The 19526-nt window shown below is 42.5% G+C and overlaps 1 protein-coding gene across 1 annotated transcript in view; it reads left to right on the forward strand.

The window, feature by feature from the left end:
* Positions 1-19318, forward strand: part of LOC137422993 (ras-related protein Rab-40C) — a 54807-nt gene extending 35489 nt beyond the window's left edge. The window contains exons 5-6 of the mRNA XM_068109730.2: positions 5669-5891; positions 18246-19318. Of these exons, the coding sequence (XP_067965831.1) occupies positions 5669-5891; positions 18246-18499 (477 nt within the window). The 3' untranslated portion in view covers positions 18500-19318. The remainder of the gene's footprint in view (positions 1-5668; positions 5892-18245) is intronic.
* The last annotated feature ends 208 nt before the right edge of the window (positions 19319-19526 follow it).

Below are 19526 nucleotides of genomic sequence, written 5' to 3' on the forward strand. Positions count from 1 at the left end.
GGTATTTCAGAAAAGTGGATCTGGGGTGAATTAACGGGGGTAGAAAAGATCAAGGTTTTGGATGCGCTTTAACGCTTGAACGTTCCTTGGGAAATCCTGACCTTTCACGTTGTCCTACAAAGGCTGCTGTAGAAATGTGTGATAAAAGCCCGCATATTTCGAATTCTTACCAAAGTTATTAAAGTGAGTAAAATTAACAATTTGTGCTGAGTTTGCACTTTGAGGCTTTTTTTTATCGTTTGTTGAAAGTAGCAATGGGAAGAGGGGTTAAAATCGGGTAATGTCTCATTGACCCCAGTTAGGTTAAACTCGGCTGGGCCATCCGTCACATTACTGCATGGTAAGTGTGCTCATCATGGAAATGTTCCTCTGCATTTCATTCCTTAATTATTTTCATCCTTAACTTAGTCCCTCCTTTCCCGTTATAAATGTTCAATTATTCAACCATTTTGACAAATTTGCATCAGTGGTGAAGCTTTTAGGTTTGCTGCAGAGTGCCAGCAGCTTTATGCATTGATGGTCAACATTACGTACCCCAGTTAGCTCGATCAGTAGAATGGGGGTGGCACGATAAACGATAAACCCTCATGTATCATCTTTATGGCAATCATTGCATGGCTTGATTAGTTCAATTGTGGCACTGCTATTTTTCAGATTTATTTCCTTTAAAAATCATTTTCTCTGCAATAGTTGGACCGATTGACAGGAAATTTTCACCATCGGAGCGCCTCGGCCCTTAGAATATTTTAATGGTAAATATAACGTCGCAAGTCACGTGGTATGGGCGCCATCTTGGAAAACCTGAAAAACGTTGCACCTCCATCTCCAAAAGCGTACAGAAAAAATTGACATGTCTCATTGTAAAGAACTCTCCATGCAGAATAACAGATGCGAATGATTGTCATAGGTGCCTCCATTATAACGTCGTAATTCGACAAGTAAAAAACTTCATCCGATCACGATGAAATAAAATGATGCAGAAAAAAATTATGACGTTGTAGGTCACGTGGTTCAGCCGCCATATTGTTTTAAGTGTAAAGCCTGAAAAACCAATATAAACCCATTTTCTCTGAAACGACTGAACAGATAGAGGCCAAACTTTGCAGGCAGAATCGCATACCCATGACAAACAAAAAGTTCAGCAAGCATGACATCATAAGTCACATGGTTTAGGTGCTATGACGTTTTGAAGCATAAACCTTTAAAACCTAGCTCCTCCCTCGTTTTAAATCATATCGAATGGAAACTTAACAATTACGTTCCCCATGTCGGCATGCTAAAATGCGCTTTTGGAATTTGCGATAGCTCACATGGAATGGCAGTGATAACTAAACAATTTTTTTTTTAAATATATATCTCTTGAACCGCTTCATTGATCAACGTAAAACTTTATAATAAAGTAGAAGTCATGAAGTGGAACACGTGTGCAAAATTTCAAGATTATTGGATCTACGGTCTGGAAGCTAGAAGTTGTTGTGTGAAGAAGCAGAAACTCCAAATTAGCATCTCAGGCTATGTCAATGATTCCAGCACTGGGACTTTTCAGGTTTATTTTCTTTAAAAAACATTACATTTCAGGTCTAGAATCTTTTAATGCTAATTATGACGTTGTACGTCACGTGGTATGGGCCCCATCTTGGAAAAACCTGAAAAGAACTTTGCACCTATATCTCTAAAATCACTGCACAGAAAAAATTGAGACATATCTCATTGTAAAGTTCTCTCCATGCAGAATAACATATGTGAATGATGTCACAGGTGCCTCCAATATGACGTCATAATTCGACAAGTAAAAAACTTCATCTGATCGGATGAAATTTCTTGTGCATCATCTCAGTATAAATTGATGCAGAAAAACAATTATAATGTCATAGGTCACGTGGTTCGGCCGCCATTTTATTTTAAATGCAAAAAGCCCGAAAAACCACTAAAAACCCATTTTCTCAAACAGCTGAACAGATCGAACCAAAACTGATCCTATTCAAATTTCAAGTCAATCGGATGAAAATTTTGTATTTTGGAAATTTGTGAAAACGTGGTTGACCTTTGGCCTATGTTGACCTTGTCACCTATGTTTATCTCAAAAAATAGTTGGTGGTTGAAGTCAGTTTGCTGATATGAAAATCCAACTCAAATTTCAAGTCAATCGGATGAAAATTGAGGATTTTAGAAATTTGAATAGGTTGTTGAACTTTTGGTCTATGTTGACCTTTTGACCTCAAAATTTTATAGGATTTTGTTGGAACACGAACTCCAACTTTTGGTGGTTTTGTGAAGATCGGTTTAAAATTGTGACCTGCAGGCAAGTATTAGTGATCGGACAGACAAATGAAAAATCACTCCTTGAACGACACTTGGCAAAAGAGAACAAAGTAGAATGGCACTCGGTAGCGCATCCTTTTGATCTCACAAATAATTGGTGGTTGAATTTAGTGACCAGATATGCATATCGTCTTCAAATTTTAAGTTAATCGGATGAAAATTGCCAATTTTAGGAATTAGGTCTTTGTTGACCTTTTGGCCTATGTTCACCTCAAAAATAGTTAGTGGTTGGTGTAAGCTTATATGAAAATACTATTCAGATTTCAAGTCAATTGGATGAAAATTGAGGATTTTACAAATCTGAAAAAAATTGTCTGGCCTTTGTCCTATGTTGACCTTTTGGCCTATGTTGATCTCAAAAATAGTTGGTGGTTGAATTCATTTTGCTGATATGAAAATCACATTCAAATTCCAAGTCAATTGGATGAAATTTGAGGATTTTAGAAATCTGAAATGGTTGTTGACCTTTGGCTTCTTTTGGCCAATGCTGATCTCAAAAATAGTTGGTGGTTGAATTCAGTTAGCCGATATGTTAATCGTATTGAAATTTGAAGTCAATCGGATGAAAATTGAGGATTTTAGAAATTTGAAAAAAAGTGGCTGACCTTTGGCCTATGTTGACCTTTTTGCCTATGTTGATTTAAAAAATAGTTGGTAGTTGAATTCAGTTTGCTGATATGTTAATCCTATTCAAATATCAATTAAATCTGATGAAAATTGAGGATTTTAGAAATTAGAAAAAAAAGTGCTTGACCTTTGGCCGATGTTGACCTTTTGACCCTTTATCCCTCAAATATATAGGATTCTGTCGGACCACGAACTCTACCATTTGTTAAAGTTTTGTGAAGATTAGTTTAAAATTGTGTCCTGTAGGCAAGTATAAGTGAGCGGGCAGGCAAACAAACACACGAGCACACCAACACACAAACCGGAGTGATCAACATACTTGTCCAAAAAAATTGTTTTTTTTTGCCAAGTAACGCACAAGACCAACCAATATAATTGAAAACTCCGATTTTCGCAAGAGTAATGAACTCCACCGTTAAAGAAACTCCTTAAATTACATTTAATGACAACCAAGTGAGGGAGATCCATAACATGTATATTTCTTGTATTAGTTTTTCTTGTACAGTATTGATTACCTTTTACGTCATCAGTGTAAGCATCGGGTATTGGGGATGGGGGTTGGATGGGGCAGAGGGAGAGGTTGTTTGGTAAATTTAGTTTTCATTCGAACCACAGTCATTCACAAGTGAATGTAATGGCTTAATGTGCCAAAATCCAAATGGCAGGAATAGAAATGACCTTTAACCCCTATGAAATTGAAAATAAGACACCAGATCGACGTCTATCTATTTTTGTCTGAATGGGCTGTGCCAATGTATTTTTTGTGCCAAATCTTCTCTGGATTGTTATTGTAATATAAGCATTTGGCAAACCAGAAACCTTAATTTTGTGACTCGGTTTGACCTTTCTTTGATGCATCTGTAATCCCGGGAAAGACCCTAATCGGAAATGTTTCTACCGATCCCCAAAGGGGGATTTTTGAAAGCCAAACCCAAACATTTTGTGCCAATTTTCATCTGCATTGACTCAATTTTTTTTAGAGGCAATGGCCTCTAAAAATAGGAATGGGGCACCAATTATCCGTTAAAATTGGAATGTGGCACCAAATAAAAAAAGGGGTTGGGGTGAATCGGAAACACCTTTAGAGGCCATTTTTCCCCGCAAAGCGGGGGTTGGCCTTTTTCGAGATGGGGAGGCCTTTTTCGGGAACCGTGGTTGTTGTTGTTTTTCGGTTCCCTATTTGAAGCAATGTTTTATGGCCGGATGCCCTTCCTGACGCCAACCCTTTTTGCCGCCTTTAACGACAAACAGGGAATTACCAGTGAACTGGTACTCAATTAGCCGACCTCGGAAGGATGACAGGCTGAGTCAACCCCCCTGGCGTTAATTCAGCGATCGACCGGGATTCGAACCCAGCCAGGATCCTTGGATCCTAAGCCGGCACCCTAGCCGCTAGCCCAACACCAGGGATCTCAATAGTCATCAATAAATCTATTTGTTCATCTCAATTTATAGCAAGCTCCATCTGACATTCCTGATCAATTTGAGATCAAATTTCCAGGTTTTCTCGCCCCCGCCCCATCCCCACCCCACTTCTCGTAATCAAATTGTGCAGGTTCTGATAATGGGTTATTGACGTGGAGTACACCTGCAAGTGCACCGTTTCTCGTCTTTTGCTTTGCTTGTGCGATCTTGAGTCTTTCAGAGTCGGATTGAGTTTAGTGTGTAACTGCATTGAATATCACCAATTCAAGGTATGGCATGAGGCTTTCAAACTGTAATGAATTCAGCCTCGATTTTAATGTTGCCTTTCTTTGGTATTCAGGGCCACCTGCTCAAGTGGTTGTCCAATTTTGTCTTTGAGCAAGGAATACTTCATCATTATGGCCCTTGTTGGTGTTCTTTCCCGTCGGTCTGGGGAGGAATGTTGCCAGCGACGGGCATCGCGAATGTTGCCAGCAACGGGCATCGCGTCCTGTAGTCGGCAGGAAGCGTGTGCTGTCGACAGCATCTTACTCATCTGACTGGATTTAAACTTCCCATAGATATTCTTGGCCATTTTTATTGCTTGGCTACTCTCTGTACATAGATGCATTTATGGCTGTGCAGTACGTGCCATGTACTTTAGTTCATTTTACTTCAAACTTGAGGCCACAATGGGCAAGGAGAGCATTTACTTTGGGGAGGGGACAGACATTTTAAAGTTGTAGATGAATTATTTTTGGTAAGTATAAGTTATTTGTGGCCCCTTATATATATTCATAAACTTCACATCACACTTGGTTCAGTTCCCATTCCAACGACACCAGAGTATTACAGTGAATGAAATGAATGAATGAATGAATGATCGTTTTAAGGCCATTTTTTCCCCGCTAGAGCAGAGGTTAGCCTTGCGGGCTCTATGACAATCATGGTTCCCTGTTTGAGGCAATGTTTTTTATGGCCGGATGCCCTTCCTGACGCCAACCCTTAGTCGCCTCTTACGATACGCAGGGATACGGTGGACCTATTCTAAACCAGGGTACACACCGGGATCATTCATCCTAGCAAGATGGTACTCAATTTGCCGACCTCAGAAGGATGACAGGCTGAGTCAACCCCTCTGGCGTTAATTCAGCGAACAACCGGGATTCGAACTCAGGATCCTAGGATCCCAAGCCAGCACCCTAACCTCTAAGCCAACACCAGGATTCAGAGAGTACTGCAGTATCAGCATGATTTGCTAACATGATGATATCGGAAGCTAATAAACGCCCCACCATTGTGCATCTCTTTTCAGCATGCTCCCGGTGTACCAAAGGTGCTCGTGGGAAACAGGCTCCACCTGGCATTCAAACGACAGGTTCCAGTGGAACAGGCACGGGCCTACGCGGAACGGCACGCCATGACATTCTTTGAAGTGAGCCCGTTGTGCAACTTCAACGTGCTCGAGTCTCTCACAGAGCTATCGCGCATTGTGCTAATGCGCCATGGCATGGAACGTTTCTGGAGGCCGAACAGCGGTAAGTGGTGCAGTTTCAAGATTTGGTGTACACGCAAATTCACAGTTAGATTAACTGTTCTTTACATCAAATTTTGACCCAATATTTTTTGAAACTAAATGTTCAACAAATAAAAATACTCGTTTCCTTTTTTTTTTTTTTTTTTTTTTTTTTGTTGTATGCAAGATTGAGGCTCGTGTAGGAGCTGACATGAATCACAAAATGACAAACTGACACATCTATATATATAAAGTAGAGTTGGCCTCTGTGTCTGTATCCTGATCTATCTATGATCTCTAAGATCTCGAGAACCCGTGGACGGATTTGCGAGCGGAAAGTACTGTTCGACTCGGGATGGTCCCAGGAATGTCACGGAGACATAAACATTTAAAAAATTTCGGGTTTTAAAATTAGCGTATTATTAGCACTAGCAGAAGAGAGAGGGATTCGAAGGGAGGGAGCGCAGCGCTTCTAGCGCTTCTGACTACAGCACACCTTAAAATTAAAAAAACTTCGGGTTTTAAAATTAGTGTGTTACGCGTAATTAGCGCTAGCAGAAGAGGGAGGGAATCTAAGGGAGGGAGCGCAGTGCTCCCTCCAGCGCTTCTGTTAGCGTAATTAGCGTATTTCGGAACGTTAATTTTTCAACTTCATTATTCGGAATCAGTACGTCCCAGAGAACCTTCGTAACGTTAATTTTTCAACTTCATCCGATTGACATGGGACCAACGGCATGTGACAAAGAGTGAAACATACAGGCTACATTTATTTGACGACAATGAGTTCCGACTTCCGACCTCGGTGGGATGACAGGCTGAGTCAACCCCCCTGGTGTGAAGGGGGAGGAGGAGGGGAGGGGGAAGAGAAGGGGAGGGGAACGAGGGGGAGGGGGAGGGGGAAGGGGGAGGGGGAGGGGGAAGGGGGAGGGGGAGGGGGAAGGAGGGAGGGGGAAGGGGGAGGGGAGGGGGGGGAGGGGAAAGGGGGGGGAGGGGGAGGGGAGGGGCCCTTCTTCCCCTGGGCACCCCCGCACCCTTCCCTCCCCCCTTCCCCTCCCCCCTCCCCCCCTTCCCCCTCCTCCCCATTCCCCTCCCCTCCTCTTCCCCCTCCCCTCCTCCTCCCCCGCTTCCCCCTCCCCCCTCCCCCCCGTTCCCCTCCCCTCCTCTTCCCCCTCCCCTCCTCCTCCCACTCCCGTGCAAAGCCGGGTACCTCTGCTAGTAAAACATAAGATAAAGGGAGCGGGAGACGAGATGGGGAGAGAGGGGAGCACACAAGTACAACATTTGAGAGCAGGGACATCGGGAGATCTGTGGGATGGAGAGGGCTTGGGGGGAGGAGGCACGGGAAGGGGAGGGGAGGGCGGGAGAGGTATAAAACACATGGACACTGCAAGGACTTCCAGGAAAGAAGTCCATATTTCAGTACTATTTGAAAAGAAGAAGTGACATGTGTTTCAGTACTATTTTGAAGATTCCATGACTACAATTATCTCGTCAATAGCTGAAAGTTGTGCAGAGTTAAGAATTGTTTTGGAAAACGCCATAAATGGGTTAATATGTGAAAAAGTTTTTCTTCAGCAAACATTAAATTTGTCCTAGTATTATTTTGCTGTACATTATTAGGTAGATGATTGAATAGCTGACGGGAGTGTTCTGTGATTACGGGTTGCGAGGTTGGTGGTATGAAAAGCACTGAAATTTGATCTGTAGGTGTTCGGGAAATAGTAATTTAAACGTAGATACTGATTTTCATGAGGTTCGATTCACCAGCAAATAATATATGGTGGGGCCACCAGAAATGCTGGTGGGCCACCAAAAAGTTTGTGTAGGTGGATCACCAATTTTTTTTTAGGTGTAAAACATGGTGGGTATGTATTGTTACGGATCTCGGGGGTCGGCTCTCCCCTTTTCAAGGGGGGGGGGGGGGGTTAATCCTCTTGTCTTTTTAGCTGGCTGTCCCGAGTCCTTGGAAGTTATAACGTCCTTCCCGGCGCGGCGTTAGGTAGGTTTTGCTAGGCCTAGGGGTTCGCTGCTACCTTAGTACTAACGCCAGCCGGAAACAAGGGAATAACTCCCGCTCGAACCACGGATACGATGGAAAACGCCGAGCGGGTGGCAATCCACGATCCGAGCTGTTAACAATGACTAAACCCGATTATAGCGGTTCCTAATCGTGCCACAGGTACTCAATTGAGCAAGGACGGATGCGATCGGATGGAGAGGAAACCAGAAGGTAGGAAGAACAAAGATGGTTTATTAACAAATATACAAGAGAAGAGGAAACAAAAGGAATATACAAGAAAGGAAGAGGAAGAAGCAGGACACAGGGCAGTCTTAGCAACAGTCTTAACTTATGACCCCAGACAAACATACACACTCACACGGGGATTGTAGCTGGTAGGGTGGAAGGTCCAAGTAGATGGTCCAGGCGATGGGGTCCAGGCTCCGGTCCACTCCAGTCCAGCGCGGGAAACCCGGCAGGCAGCTCCACGTATCGTTCAACACGAACGGACCTTACATATAGTGGGGGGACTGGGATGCTTCGTACATAATAAATGGATGGTCGTGCTAAACGCACCCTCTCCAAGGTTCTCTTATACAGGTCCTATCAATGCGAGCGCTGCCGTATAAGTCTTTCGCAATGCGAGCGCTGCCGTATCTCTCTTTCCCAAATGTGCACTCCTGGATCAGTCTTCTCGGTAAGGCGCACGCCTTCAACAAGTCCAACCAGCTCTCTCTCATTAAAAGAAGTTTGTGTGCGCAGTCCAACCGAAAGAAGTCCGTTACAATGCATGCTCTCCCACCAGTCCTGTACAAGTTCTTTGAAAGAAGTTTTGCATCGCGCTTATATCATGCGAGCCAAGATCACTCCACGCTTCATAAAGCCACGCCCGTCGGTGATATTCCCTCAGCCCTGGTTGGCTGGTGAGGGCTTACTGGCCACGCCTTTGACGGCTGGTTGACAGGCCACACCTTGTTCTTGGCGTTCCGCCCCCTTTTTCCTCGTGCCTGACCGCATGGTTAATGGCGTCGTTTGAGCGAGCTCACGGGCAGCAGCGAAGGCTGCCGCTGCTGGCAGAGGCGCGTAATGGCGTCGCTGGGAGAGCGAGGTTGCAAAATGGCCGAAATTGGGACCTACCCTTATTTAATTGATGCAACGCAGATTCAACTATTGGAAACACGGCCTTATCTAAAACACATAATAAGGAAATAACTGGAATTTCTAAGGTGGTCTACGTGTTGCTTGTGGACTAACTATGGGTGCAACCTTTAACCTTTAATGTCATATTTACAAGTGATTATTTATTTACAAAAGTGTGGGTTCTAAAACCGCAACAGTATCAAGGATGAAATTATTCCATTTTGGTAAAGATCTGGATCTGGCTACAATAATTTTTTAAGTGATTATTCACCATTGAGAGGGTCAAAAACGATATATAGTGGGATATCTCAACTTTGTGGGCGGATTTGGACAAAACTTGGTGGCAGGTTGGGAGTGTGACAAAGACGTTCGATGTTTGTGAAGATCCGAAAACGGACCTGCAGGCACATACTTTTTTTGACTGTATGCAAGTAAGCCCGCATAATTTTTGAATTTGACCAGTGGCGGTGATAACTTCCCTAATCTTTGTCAAAAGACATCATGGGATGTTTAACGCCCACCAAGTAATGCTGACGGAGAGGACGCCGAGTTTAACATCCATCCGAGGGATGATGCCTTGCCCTGCCTGCGAGACACCAGAATGACAGTTTATAGTTGGGTCGAGTATCAATCCCACGCAAGATGGCTCACAGGTGAGTGTGCTACCTATGAGCTATCTTACCAACGCACATTTAGGAAAATGCTATCATATAATTATGGTGCCCCAATTTTTTTGAAATTTACTTTACTTTTAAAATATTTTTACATGCAAAATCGAAGATTTTTCTATTATATTGGTTGGTCTTGTGCGTTATTCTGTCTGTTTGTCTGTCTGTCAATCGCGTGCAAGTCCCAATTTTATACCGATCTTCGCGAAACTTCACCGGATGGTAGAGTTGGTCATAAGGAAGAAGCCTGTTGATTTTGAGGTCAAAGGTCATCTTGAGGTCAAGTTTCTAAAATTGACATTTTTCATCCGATTGACTTGAAAATTGAAGAACATTTGCATTTTGTCACTAAATTGGGAAGCCAACTATTTTGAGGTCAAAGGTCAACTCTAGGTCAGCCTTCCAAAATCATCCATTTTCATCTGAAAAATCATCAATTTTCATCTGATTGACTTGGAAATTGAACAGCAATTGCAGAATTCCTCACTGAATTTGGAAACCAACTATTTTTAAGGTCAAAATGTCAAAGATCAACTTCAAGGTTGATTAACTTCTAAAATCAATTTTCATCTGAAAAATCATCAATTTTCATCCTATTAACTTGCAAATTTAACAGCAATTACATAGTGCTTCACTGAATTGGGAAACCAACTAATTTTGAGGTCAAAGGTCAACTCAAGGTCAAACTTCTAATATCAATTTTCATCTGAGAAATTATCAATTTTAATTGTCCATTCTTCGGACATCAAAAATCATCAAAATCATCAAAATCATCAATCCGATTGACCCGAGCTTTAATTAAGATTATCAATCTTAATGAAATGGACAATTTCATGTATCCATGGCAACCCTTTATTTGGTGGATTTGGGGAGGGGTTGATTTTGCAAGTATCATGCTCTGCATGATGACTTCTTCTTATTATTTGTTTGGCTGCCAGAATAGTTGGACATGTCCCTTCACATGTCTCACTTGAACTCCTGGGTGCTTGAATTTATTTTGAGTATCCGCACAGGAACCACACCACACACTGATAGCGCAAGCAGTGTAATTTGGTGTTATAATCAAGCCTTTCTTATCTATTCCCTATCTGTCCAGTTCGTCGAATTTCCTCTTCTGTCATTCTCCAATTTATTGAGGTGTACTTGTTGTTTCATCTTGTAATTGTCTGCTCCGAGTCTGGGAGCTCGGCAGTTCAAACCCCAGCCGAGTCATACCAAAGACTTTTAAAATGGTATGTGTTGCGTCCTTGCTTGACGTCCGGCATTTAAAAGCATAAGAGCTGGGACAATCCCCATAGTTTGGCATCCATGGTGGAGGAGGCTTTCCTCCTTAGGAAATGCCCGGCTGAGTGTGTTGAGAAAAGCGGGGCCATTGTTGTGACCAGAGTACCCCAGGAAGTGACGGCACTTCCCTCAACCTACCTAAATGGCTGTGCCTGTTTGTGTTTGAGTTGGTGTTGGTGTTTGTGTTGTGTGTTGCCCTACGAGCCTCAAGAAAAAGAAACGTCTTTCATCTTTCCAATTGATGGTTGGAGCTGTGTTTGCTGTCGTTTCAGTGTCCATTGTAGTTTTTCCCATTTGCATGTGTTCTTGGAGATATTTTTTGCGAGGTGAGCTTGGGATCATTTTTTCTGCCTTGTTACCTCCGCCACCAAAGGTGAACGGTGGTTACGTTTTCACCCGTCAGTCTGTTTGTTTGTCTTGAATAGGATATCTCAAAACGTGGACGGATTCAGACAAAACTTGGTGGAGAGGTTGGGTATGTGACAAGGACCAAATGATTAGATTTTGGTGAAGATCCGGACCCGGATACTAGAATATTTTAAATGATTGTTCACCATTGGGAGATGTGGCCAAAACGATATATAGCACGATATTTCAAAAAATTGTGGACAACTTGTGATGAAACTCTGGATGAGTTGGTTCGGTGACAAAAACAAGCCGAATGGGGGAGAGATGTTTTCCTTCCATGCCCCCTCCATGGACCCCCTCTCCCCTCTCTAAGTCACTTCCTTAGGCTGTCCATGAGGCACAAACGAACAAACAGACGTTCACCAATAGGGTTATAGAAGTCAAGGTTCGAGGAAGGGTGTGAACACTGAACGGATCAGGACACAACAGAACAAAAGGAACAGCAGAAAGAGGGCGGACACAAACAGCAGGGCTGAAGGACAACATAGAAGGAGTCTTGGACAAATGAGAGATTTGGGAAGGATGCACGGGGTAGACAGGATGGATACAGAAGCAAACTCTCATGAAGGAAAAACTGAAAATTTGCAAAGAGGTGGGCTTCAGGGTAGCGTGGTATCGGGGGTAGAAAATATCTTGGTTTGGTATGGAAGATGATCTGAGATGGTGGTGGACAGCTATCTTGAAGACCTGGAGGGAGGAATGAGATTGAAGAGAATGTGGTACTGTAGTTCATTCCACAGGTGGGAAAAAGATGAATGAATGAGTGGAGGTGAGTAGTGATTATGGAGGATACTTGAGTGGCTCATTCTTCCCAGTCAGCCTGTACTCATTTTTCCAACCTCGGCAGGACGACTGGCTGAGTCAACCCACCTGATGTTGATAAACGGCATGACAGGGGCTTGAACTCAAGACCCTGAGATCTCAAGCCGGCTAACTTAACCATGAAGCCAACACCAGGCTCTCTGGAGCATGAACCAAGGGTCAAATCCAAACATCGTCACATATTTCATACATCCTTACAAAGTTTAATCAAACAAGACCGAAAGTCTAATAGCGGTGTAGCCAGGCTCTTTTGATACTTTAGTTGAAGAGGATAGTATGACCTGCATGGAGATACCAGTTAGCAAATAAGGTAGGTATTTAATTATTTTGAACTACTCTAATTCTCTAAGCTGTCTGTCACCATGGAAGTGAAGAGATTGCATTGAGACACCACTGGTTTTTTACCCTCGCCAGAGGAGAGGATATTGCATTTGAGTCCGTTTGTTTGTCTGTCTGTTTGTCCGCACAGAATAAATATGATTTTCTCTGCAACCGTTGGTCTGGTTGACAGGAAATTTTCACCATAGCTGCAGCCCACCTGTATAATTATTTAATGATAATTATAACGTCATAGGTCACGTGGTTCGGCCGCCATCTTGGAAAAACCGAAAAACTTTGCACCTCTATCTCCGAAAGCGCTGAATAGAAAAAATTGAGACATGGCTCATTGTAAAGAACTCCATGGGGAATAACATTTGTTAATGATGATGTCATAGGTGCCTCCATTATGATGTCATAATTCGACAAGTACAAAACTTCATCCGATCAAGATTAAATTTATTGAGCATAACCTAGGAATAAATTAGTTTAGAAAAGAAATAATGATGCCATCGGTCACGTGGTTCGGCCGCCATATTTGTTTTAACACAAAAGCCTTAAAAACCACTGAAAATACATCCTGGCGAGGGTTTGCAATCTCTGATTGCTCTTTCTTGTTCTATATGTTGTTCAATTAGTCAACATTATCAAAGTGACCTCAGCACCATCCCGATACACACCACTGTGGGTGTTACGGAATGAGGTATTTTACGGCGGCTGGAGTGCAAATTCTGCCACCAACCTCCTTGAGTGTACCCAGTGTGTTGGTACTCATTTTGCAGCAGTTATATTTTAAAGCAAAATTTTCTTGGGAACTATTAACCCTCCAAGTTCCACTCTCGATCTGCTCCTGAGTTTATATGATCTCACTATGAACAACGTTGTGGGTTAGTCTGTCTGCAGCATGTGCAGCTCCTCTCCTTATCTGGAATTCACTCTGGTTGGCAAAGATGCGCCGATCGAGTGGGTCTCCTACTCTACTTGCTGCAACGTACAGCTCTCCGTGTGTAAAAACGCATGACAAGTCCGACCGCTTCGACGACATGTTCGGCCTGTACGGCATATCATACTAAAATACACAATCTGGCGCCTGTCTGTCTCATGATTTTGGACCGCGATACATTCCATCGTTACTTACCCAATCTCAACCAAACTTGACAGGTTACACAATGAAGGTTGTTGCGCATTCATTCCCCCCCCCCCCCACCCCCCATCCCCAAAGGGGTTTTCGCTCCCAAGCGGGTTTCCCCGCCATTGCCGCCAATGTGGTTGCGTGTTGAGGTGTATATCCGTATTAAGCTAGCTTTATCGTGGCGTTTTCCCAAGGCCGTTTCTAATAACAAAACGAATGATAATAGCATAATAATGTTATTACAAAACAATATTAATATTTACTTGCAGTTCTGCAATATTTACTTGCAGAACTGAGCGAATATCTACTCTAATCTATATACCCCACAAGGGCTGGGTAAATAACATGACGCTTCCGCTAAAATGGCTTTTTTCGTAGTGGCCTTTTGAAACCCACCAATGAAACCCACTTTTTTCCTGCTGTTTAACTGAAAGGGTTGTTAGAAGAGAAGAAGCCCGGGGTGTGCTCATTTACCAAGCAGCTAGCTAGCGCTTGCCAAGCCATCCATTCCTTAACGGTTTTGAATGGAGTGCTTGCTCGAATGCTTAAACCACTTGGCGATCTCTCCACAAGAAACTTGGTAAATGAACACATCCAATGTTCTTGAGACCTGACTATAGATAGACTATAATTTGTATACCCCAAAGAGGAATGACCCTTCCTGCCGCTCCTGTATTGAGCGGGTGTACTAGTAAATTAAAATGTCGGTCGGTGGAGTTAGTTGTCGTAATGACACCATAGACGCAATGACGTAACAGACACAAAACTGCCGCTACTTTAATATGTAGAAGATGATATGTTTTAACCTCCAGTAACTTTGCAGTCACTACGAAGGGATTAGTGTTATGACTAGATTTACTATAATATTAACATTACGTTGCCATTATTCTGAAAATGATATTATTTAAAAAAAATCGAGGCCAATTCCTTACTTCCGTTGTTATTAGCACCGTACATCGCTTATCATTGATTCATGAACTATACACCGCTTCAATCTATTAACTTTGCATTCACGACATTGGGATTGAAGTGTTATGGTTATATTTACGATATCATTATTATTATGAGAACAACACGACTGTATTAATAAACCTTGGCTTAATTTGTCCGAAGCGACCTAAAGGTTTGTGCATGACGACATGAAGCATAAGGCCTATATGTACTGTGTCGTTGGAAGATCTGTAACGTCTATGCTTTCGATATTTCATGGTCATTTTAACAATCAGTTTGTTTGTGTTTCACACTGAATGAAAAACGTAAAGGCAGAGCATGGCGATTGCGATATACGACAGCATGGGAATCAAAATGGTGGAGTGCGGTGTCCGCCATTGTACGCCGCTGAAATGACATCAGACTTAATCACATCACCCTGTCATGTGACAAGATCCTCAGCTCTGATTGGTATATGTTTGTGGGGACATACATACATACATACATACATACATACATACATACAGACAGACGGACAAACGCTGTTCTAGACTGCTATGCCCTATGGGCTACGCCATAAAAAATGTAAACGTGCCTGGTATTTGTCCTTTTGACCTTACTCCAGGGCCCCATGGGATGGGGCCAAAATGATACTATTCTCGCACTTTGTTGTCATGCGGTGATCATAACTACTAAGTTTGGTGAACTTCCACACTTGTTTAGGAGGAGATAGCGTGACAGACAAATGGAGCCGATTCCAATATTCCACCATTGTTTTTTTGTTTTGTTTTTTTCCCAAAAAGTGTGGGCATAATTATATATTTGATTTGTTTGATTTGGATTCATTTCTTCACCTTAGTCTTGCTCCATATGTAATTTCATTCCGATATTGTGGAGATTTCTAACCATTCACACTTTAGAAAAGTTTTAGAGATTCTGAATCCAAAAACCAATGTTTGCAATTTGATTTGATTTAAAAAAAAAAAAAAAAAAAATCAAATGGAACGTTGGTTTTTGGATTTAGAACACCTCAAACTTTTCAAAAATGTATATGGTTACAAATATCCACAAACGTGGAACGAACCTTAAAATCTGGACATATGGAACCTGACTACCTCCAGGGGACACATGTGAGGCACTTGTGCTTTCGTCGTCAAAGTAACAGGAGAATTGTTGGTACAATTGGATATTGCAGCTGTTGTCGCTGAGGAAAAGCAATTGATATGAAGATCTTTGTCGCTGACGTTTGTTTTGTTTTGTTTTTTTCACATGTTTTCACATTTCATTTTTTTTTTCACACATTTTTGTTTTTCATTTTTGTTTCACGTTTTTTCACGTTTTCATTTTCACATGTTTGTTTTGTTTTTTTCACATGTTTTAGCTCTTTCACGAGCCTCGATTCTGGATACAAAAAAAAAGAAGATGATTCATCCAAGGTTTCAATCCCATATGCTAATTTGGATATCATCTACTAAAGTCCTTTTAAATCATGTGGAATACATATTTTCATAGCCTTTTCCTGCCTGCAATTTATGTACATTAGCGTGCACTTCACTGATGGGTTTAATCAAAAGACAACAAGCTTCAAGTTGCACTTCAAAACACATTGCACGTGTATCTGTGAGTGTCGATGAGGATGTAAAATGAAGTAGAGCACACGGAAAAGGATCTTTTGTAGCATGTAATTGTTGTCATGGCTGCAGTTGTTTATGTGCTCCTTTCATATATTCTTACATTCCTTAAATAAGTAAAGTGTTGCTTTACTCATGCAGCTTATAGCACTACCTCTTGGAGCTGTTTCACATTATGCTCGAAGAAAAAAAAATATTCATTTATAAAATACGATGAAAGAAAAATGAAAAAAACCCCTCCTAACGGCCGACAAGTACTGTATAGTACCGACCAAGGAAACAGCCGCTGGTACGTCCTACTAATGAGCCAATGACATTGTAGCACTCTCCCAAATAGCCAGCATCTCCTTAAATGTGTTGTTGTTGTTGTATAGCCCCAGACAGTTTTCTCATCCAAGCCAGCTCAGAGCCAGCTGATCGATCTCTCAGGAGCGACCCAGGGATCCCTCGGATCCAGGATGGTGAACCCCCGCCTTCACGAAGCCAGGGCCACGACAGAGACAGAGACAGAGACAGAGACAGAGACAGAGACAGAGACAGAGACAGAGACAGAGAGAGAGAGAGAGAGAGAGAGAGAGAGAGAGAGAGAGAAGGAAAGAGAGAAGGAAAGAGAGAAGGAAAGAGAGAAGGAAGAGAGGCAACAGGGAAAGGGCCAGTCCATGGGGATGAATCCGGGCAGATGGGAAGAAAGGGGAAGGTTTGGCCCCCGACTTGCATTTGGGGGTACAACCACTGAAGAGATGTCCCCGATAGTTGTCCTTACATGTGTTGTTGTGAGTGTTGTTTAGGGTTAAAAAAAAATTTTTTTTTATATTATGTTGTATGGCTATATGGGGTTAAAAAAACAACACATTTTACTTAAAAATTGTAATTTGTTCAGGGTGCAGGCGATAGCTCGCGAACAACACCACCAACTAATGTCAGTGGACAAGACGCCTAGTTTAACATTCACCGAGGGACGACGCACACATTGATAAATCACCCTGCCTGTGAAACACCGGGATGACAGGGCCGGCAAGTGTGCGCACTTCTAAGCCAAACTGTGCACAGACTTTTAAAAGTAGGAACCGCTACATTAAAGCTCGTGATCTGGCTTCTTCTTCCTCAATCCTGGAACACGGGCTTTTAAAATGGGGATCTTTATGATATTGTAGCTGCTGTCGGGATTCTTCCAAATTATTAAACGGGCACAATTTTTTTTGTTCCAAGTAAATCAATTAGCTTTCCAACTTTACCATTATTTTTTTTTATTCCACAAAAGCAGGAAATCCTTTAGAATGAAGTGTGACACAGATGGACGGATGCTTCTCTTTCTAGTAAAAGATGCTTCATCGTAAACTTTTAATTAGACATTGTCCATGCTTTGGCTCTTTTAGACATTGTTATACAAGAAGTACAGCAGTTTTTACGGTGTAGCCTATAGGGCAAAGCCGTCTAGAACAGTGTTTGTCCGTCCGTATGTATGTATGTATGTATGTCCCCTCAAACGTATACCAATCAGAGCTGAAAATCTGGTCACATGACAGGGTGTTGTGATTACGTCTGATGTCATTACGGCAGTATGGCGACTGACTCTCCACACTCCGCCATTTTGATTTTTATGCCGTTCATGCTGAACATATCGTCGAACCTGTCGTATATCACAATCGCCATGCTCTACCTTTACGTTTTTCATTCAGTATGAAACACAAACAAACCGATTGTTAAAATGACCATCAAATATCGAAAGCATCGGCGTTCCGTCTCTTCCAACAAAACGGTACGTACCCAACCCTTGTGTGGTATATAGATTACAGTAGATCTTCACTCAGTTCTGTAAGTAAAACTGACCTCATGGATGTCGGGATTCCTCCAAATTTATTTGTTTAATGTTATAAGCAGCATTAGCGACTGTTTAAAAAGCTAATCATACGTGTTTGTGGTTTATAATATTTTACAAGCCTGGCTACGCCGCTGTTAGACTTTCGGTCTTGTTTTATTTTTAAGTTGCATGTGTTTGTGCCGCTCATTTCTACTCTCATCCGTTTCTTTTGGCTTTCCCCAGTGCTCAGCCTGCAGGAATTGTGCAGTCGGGCCATCGTGTCGTGCACCCCGATGCACCTCGTCGATAAGCTTCCCCTGCCCGTGACCCTCAAGAGCAGCCTCAAGTCGTTCTCCAAAGCGAACGGGATGAATGCGCTGATGATGCACGGCCGGGCGGGGGCCACCGGAGGATCGAGACGCTCGGGAAGACCCCCTCATCAAACCCAGAGCCCACCGGCACAAAGTTGTACACGAGGGACCTGCAAGGTTTCCTAGCCGCACACAAGCCATTTTGACTGTGCGCCGTGTGGACATCCAGGACATCGGATTGAAACGAATGGCGGAAGAACAGCAGCAGCAAAGATTGCTTGTCATCTCATTCATTGTTTACTTTTATTTCGAGTCCTCTGCTGCCAACAATTGATTGCCTTGAAGCAAATGGATTCGACAGGAGTCTAGTTCGAATAAACCTCCTATACTCCCATAACCAGGGACCAGCTTTGTGCAGCATCGATGCTACAATGGTAAGACCTTCCCGTTTCCCTCCATGTAACTTGTGAAATGTACGTAGAATTGCCAACCTGATGCCTCTTAGGTATTGCAAAGGCATTATTCTGCTTTTAGTGAGTTTTGCCGAATTCCGAATATTTTCTATTTTCTAGCTGACATGTAGCATGTCCATTTATGGTTTCTATAAGTGTATGTGAGCAGTGGCATTAGAGTTAAACATTTAATGATAAGTGTACAAATTAAAAGGCAGCTACTTCTTTTAAGCTGGATATTTTGCCCTAATCTCAAATGGCCTTGCATTTCCAGCCACTTGTTTGTTCTCCCTTCCCTTGCTATGGGAGGAGAAAGTTAAGTAGATTATTTGAACATTGCGATTTACCTCCCGATGCCATGTAAGTGCTTTCTTCGCTTTATACTGGACGACTCTGTATATTTCCAAGGACTGAACGATTGGAATAGGCTGATGAACCTTCATGCATACGCTGTGCAAAAGCCATATAGTATGCATCGGGATCAGTTGTATATACTTTTATTTAATGTTTTGTACAGGTTTATTGCTTGAATAAAGTGCCGAACTTCCCTTGACATTTTGCTTCTTACTCGCACAACTAAATAAATGGATTGCAGGTACAAAAGATGATAAAAGTGCAACTGTCCAGCTCTGGTCTGGTTCGACCAACTAGTGGTCTTTCTCAAAGGATGTGCAGGCATGTGCTAGGTGTTGATTACCTTCCCAATGACATTTAAAGCTGGAAGGATACAGGTATGTCTTCCCCACCGTGCTGGTTGAGCT

Source organism: Myxine glutinosa, chromosome 3 (genome assembly GCF_964187855.1).
Source record: "Myxine glutinosa chromosome 3, kmMyxGlut1.1, whole genome shotgun sequence".
Taxonomy (NCBI): domain Eukaryota; kingdom Metazoa; phylum Chordata; class Myxini; order Myxiniformes; family Myxinidae; genus Myxine; species Myxine glutinosa.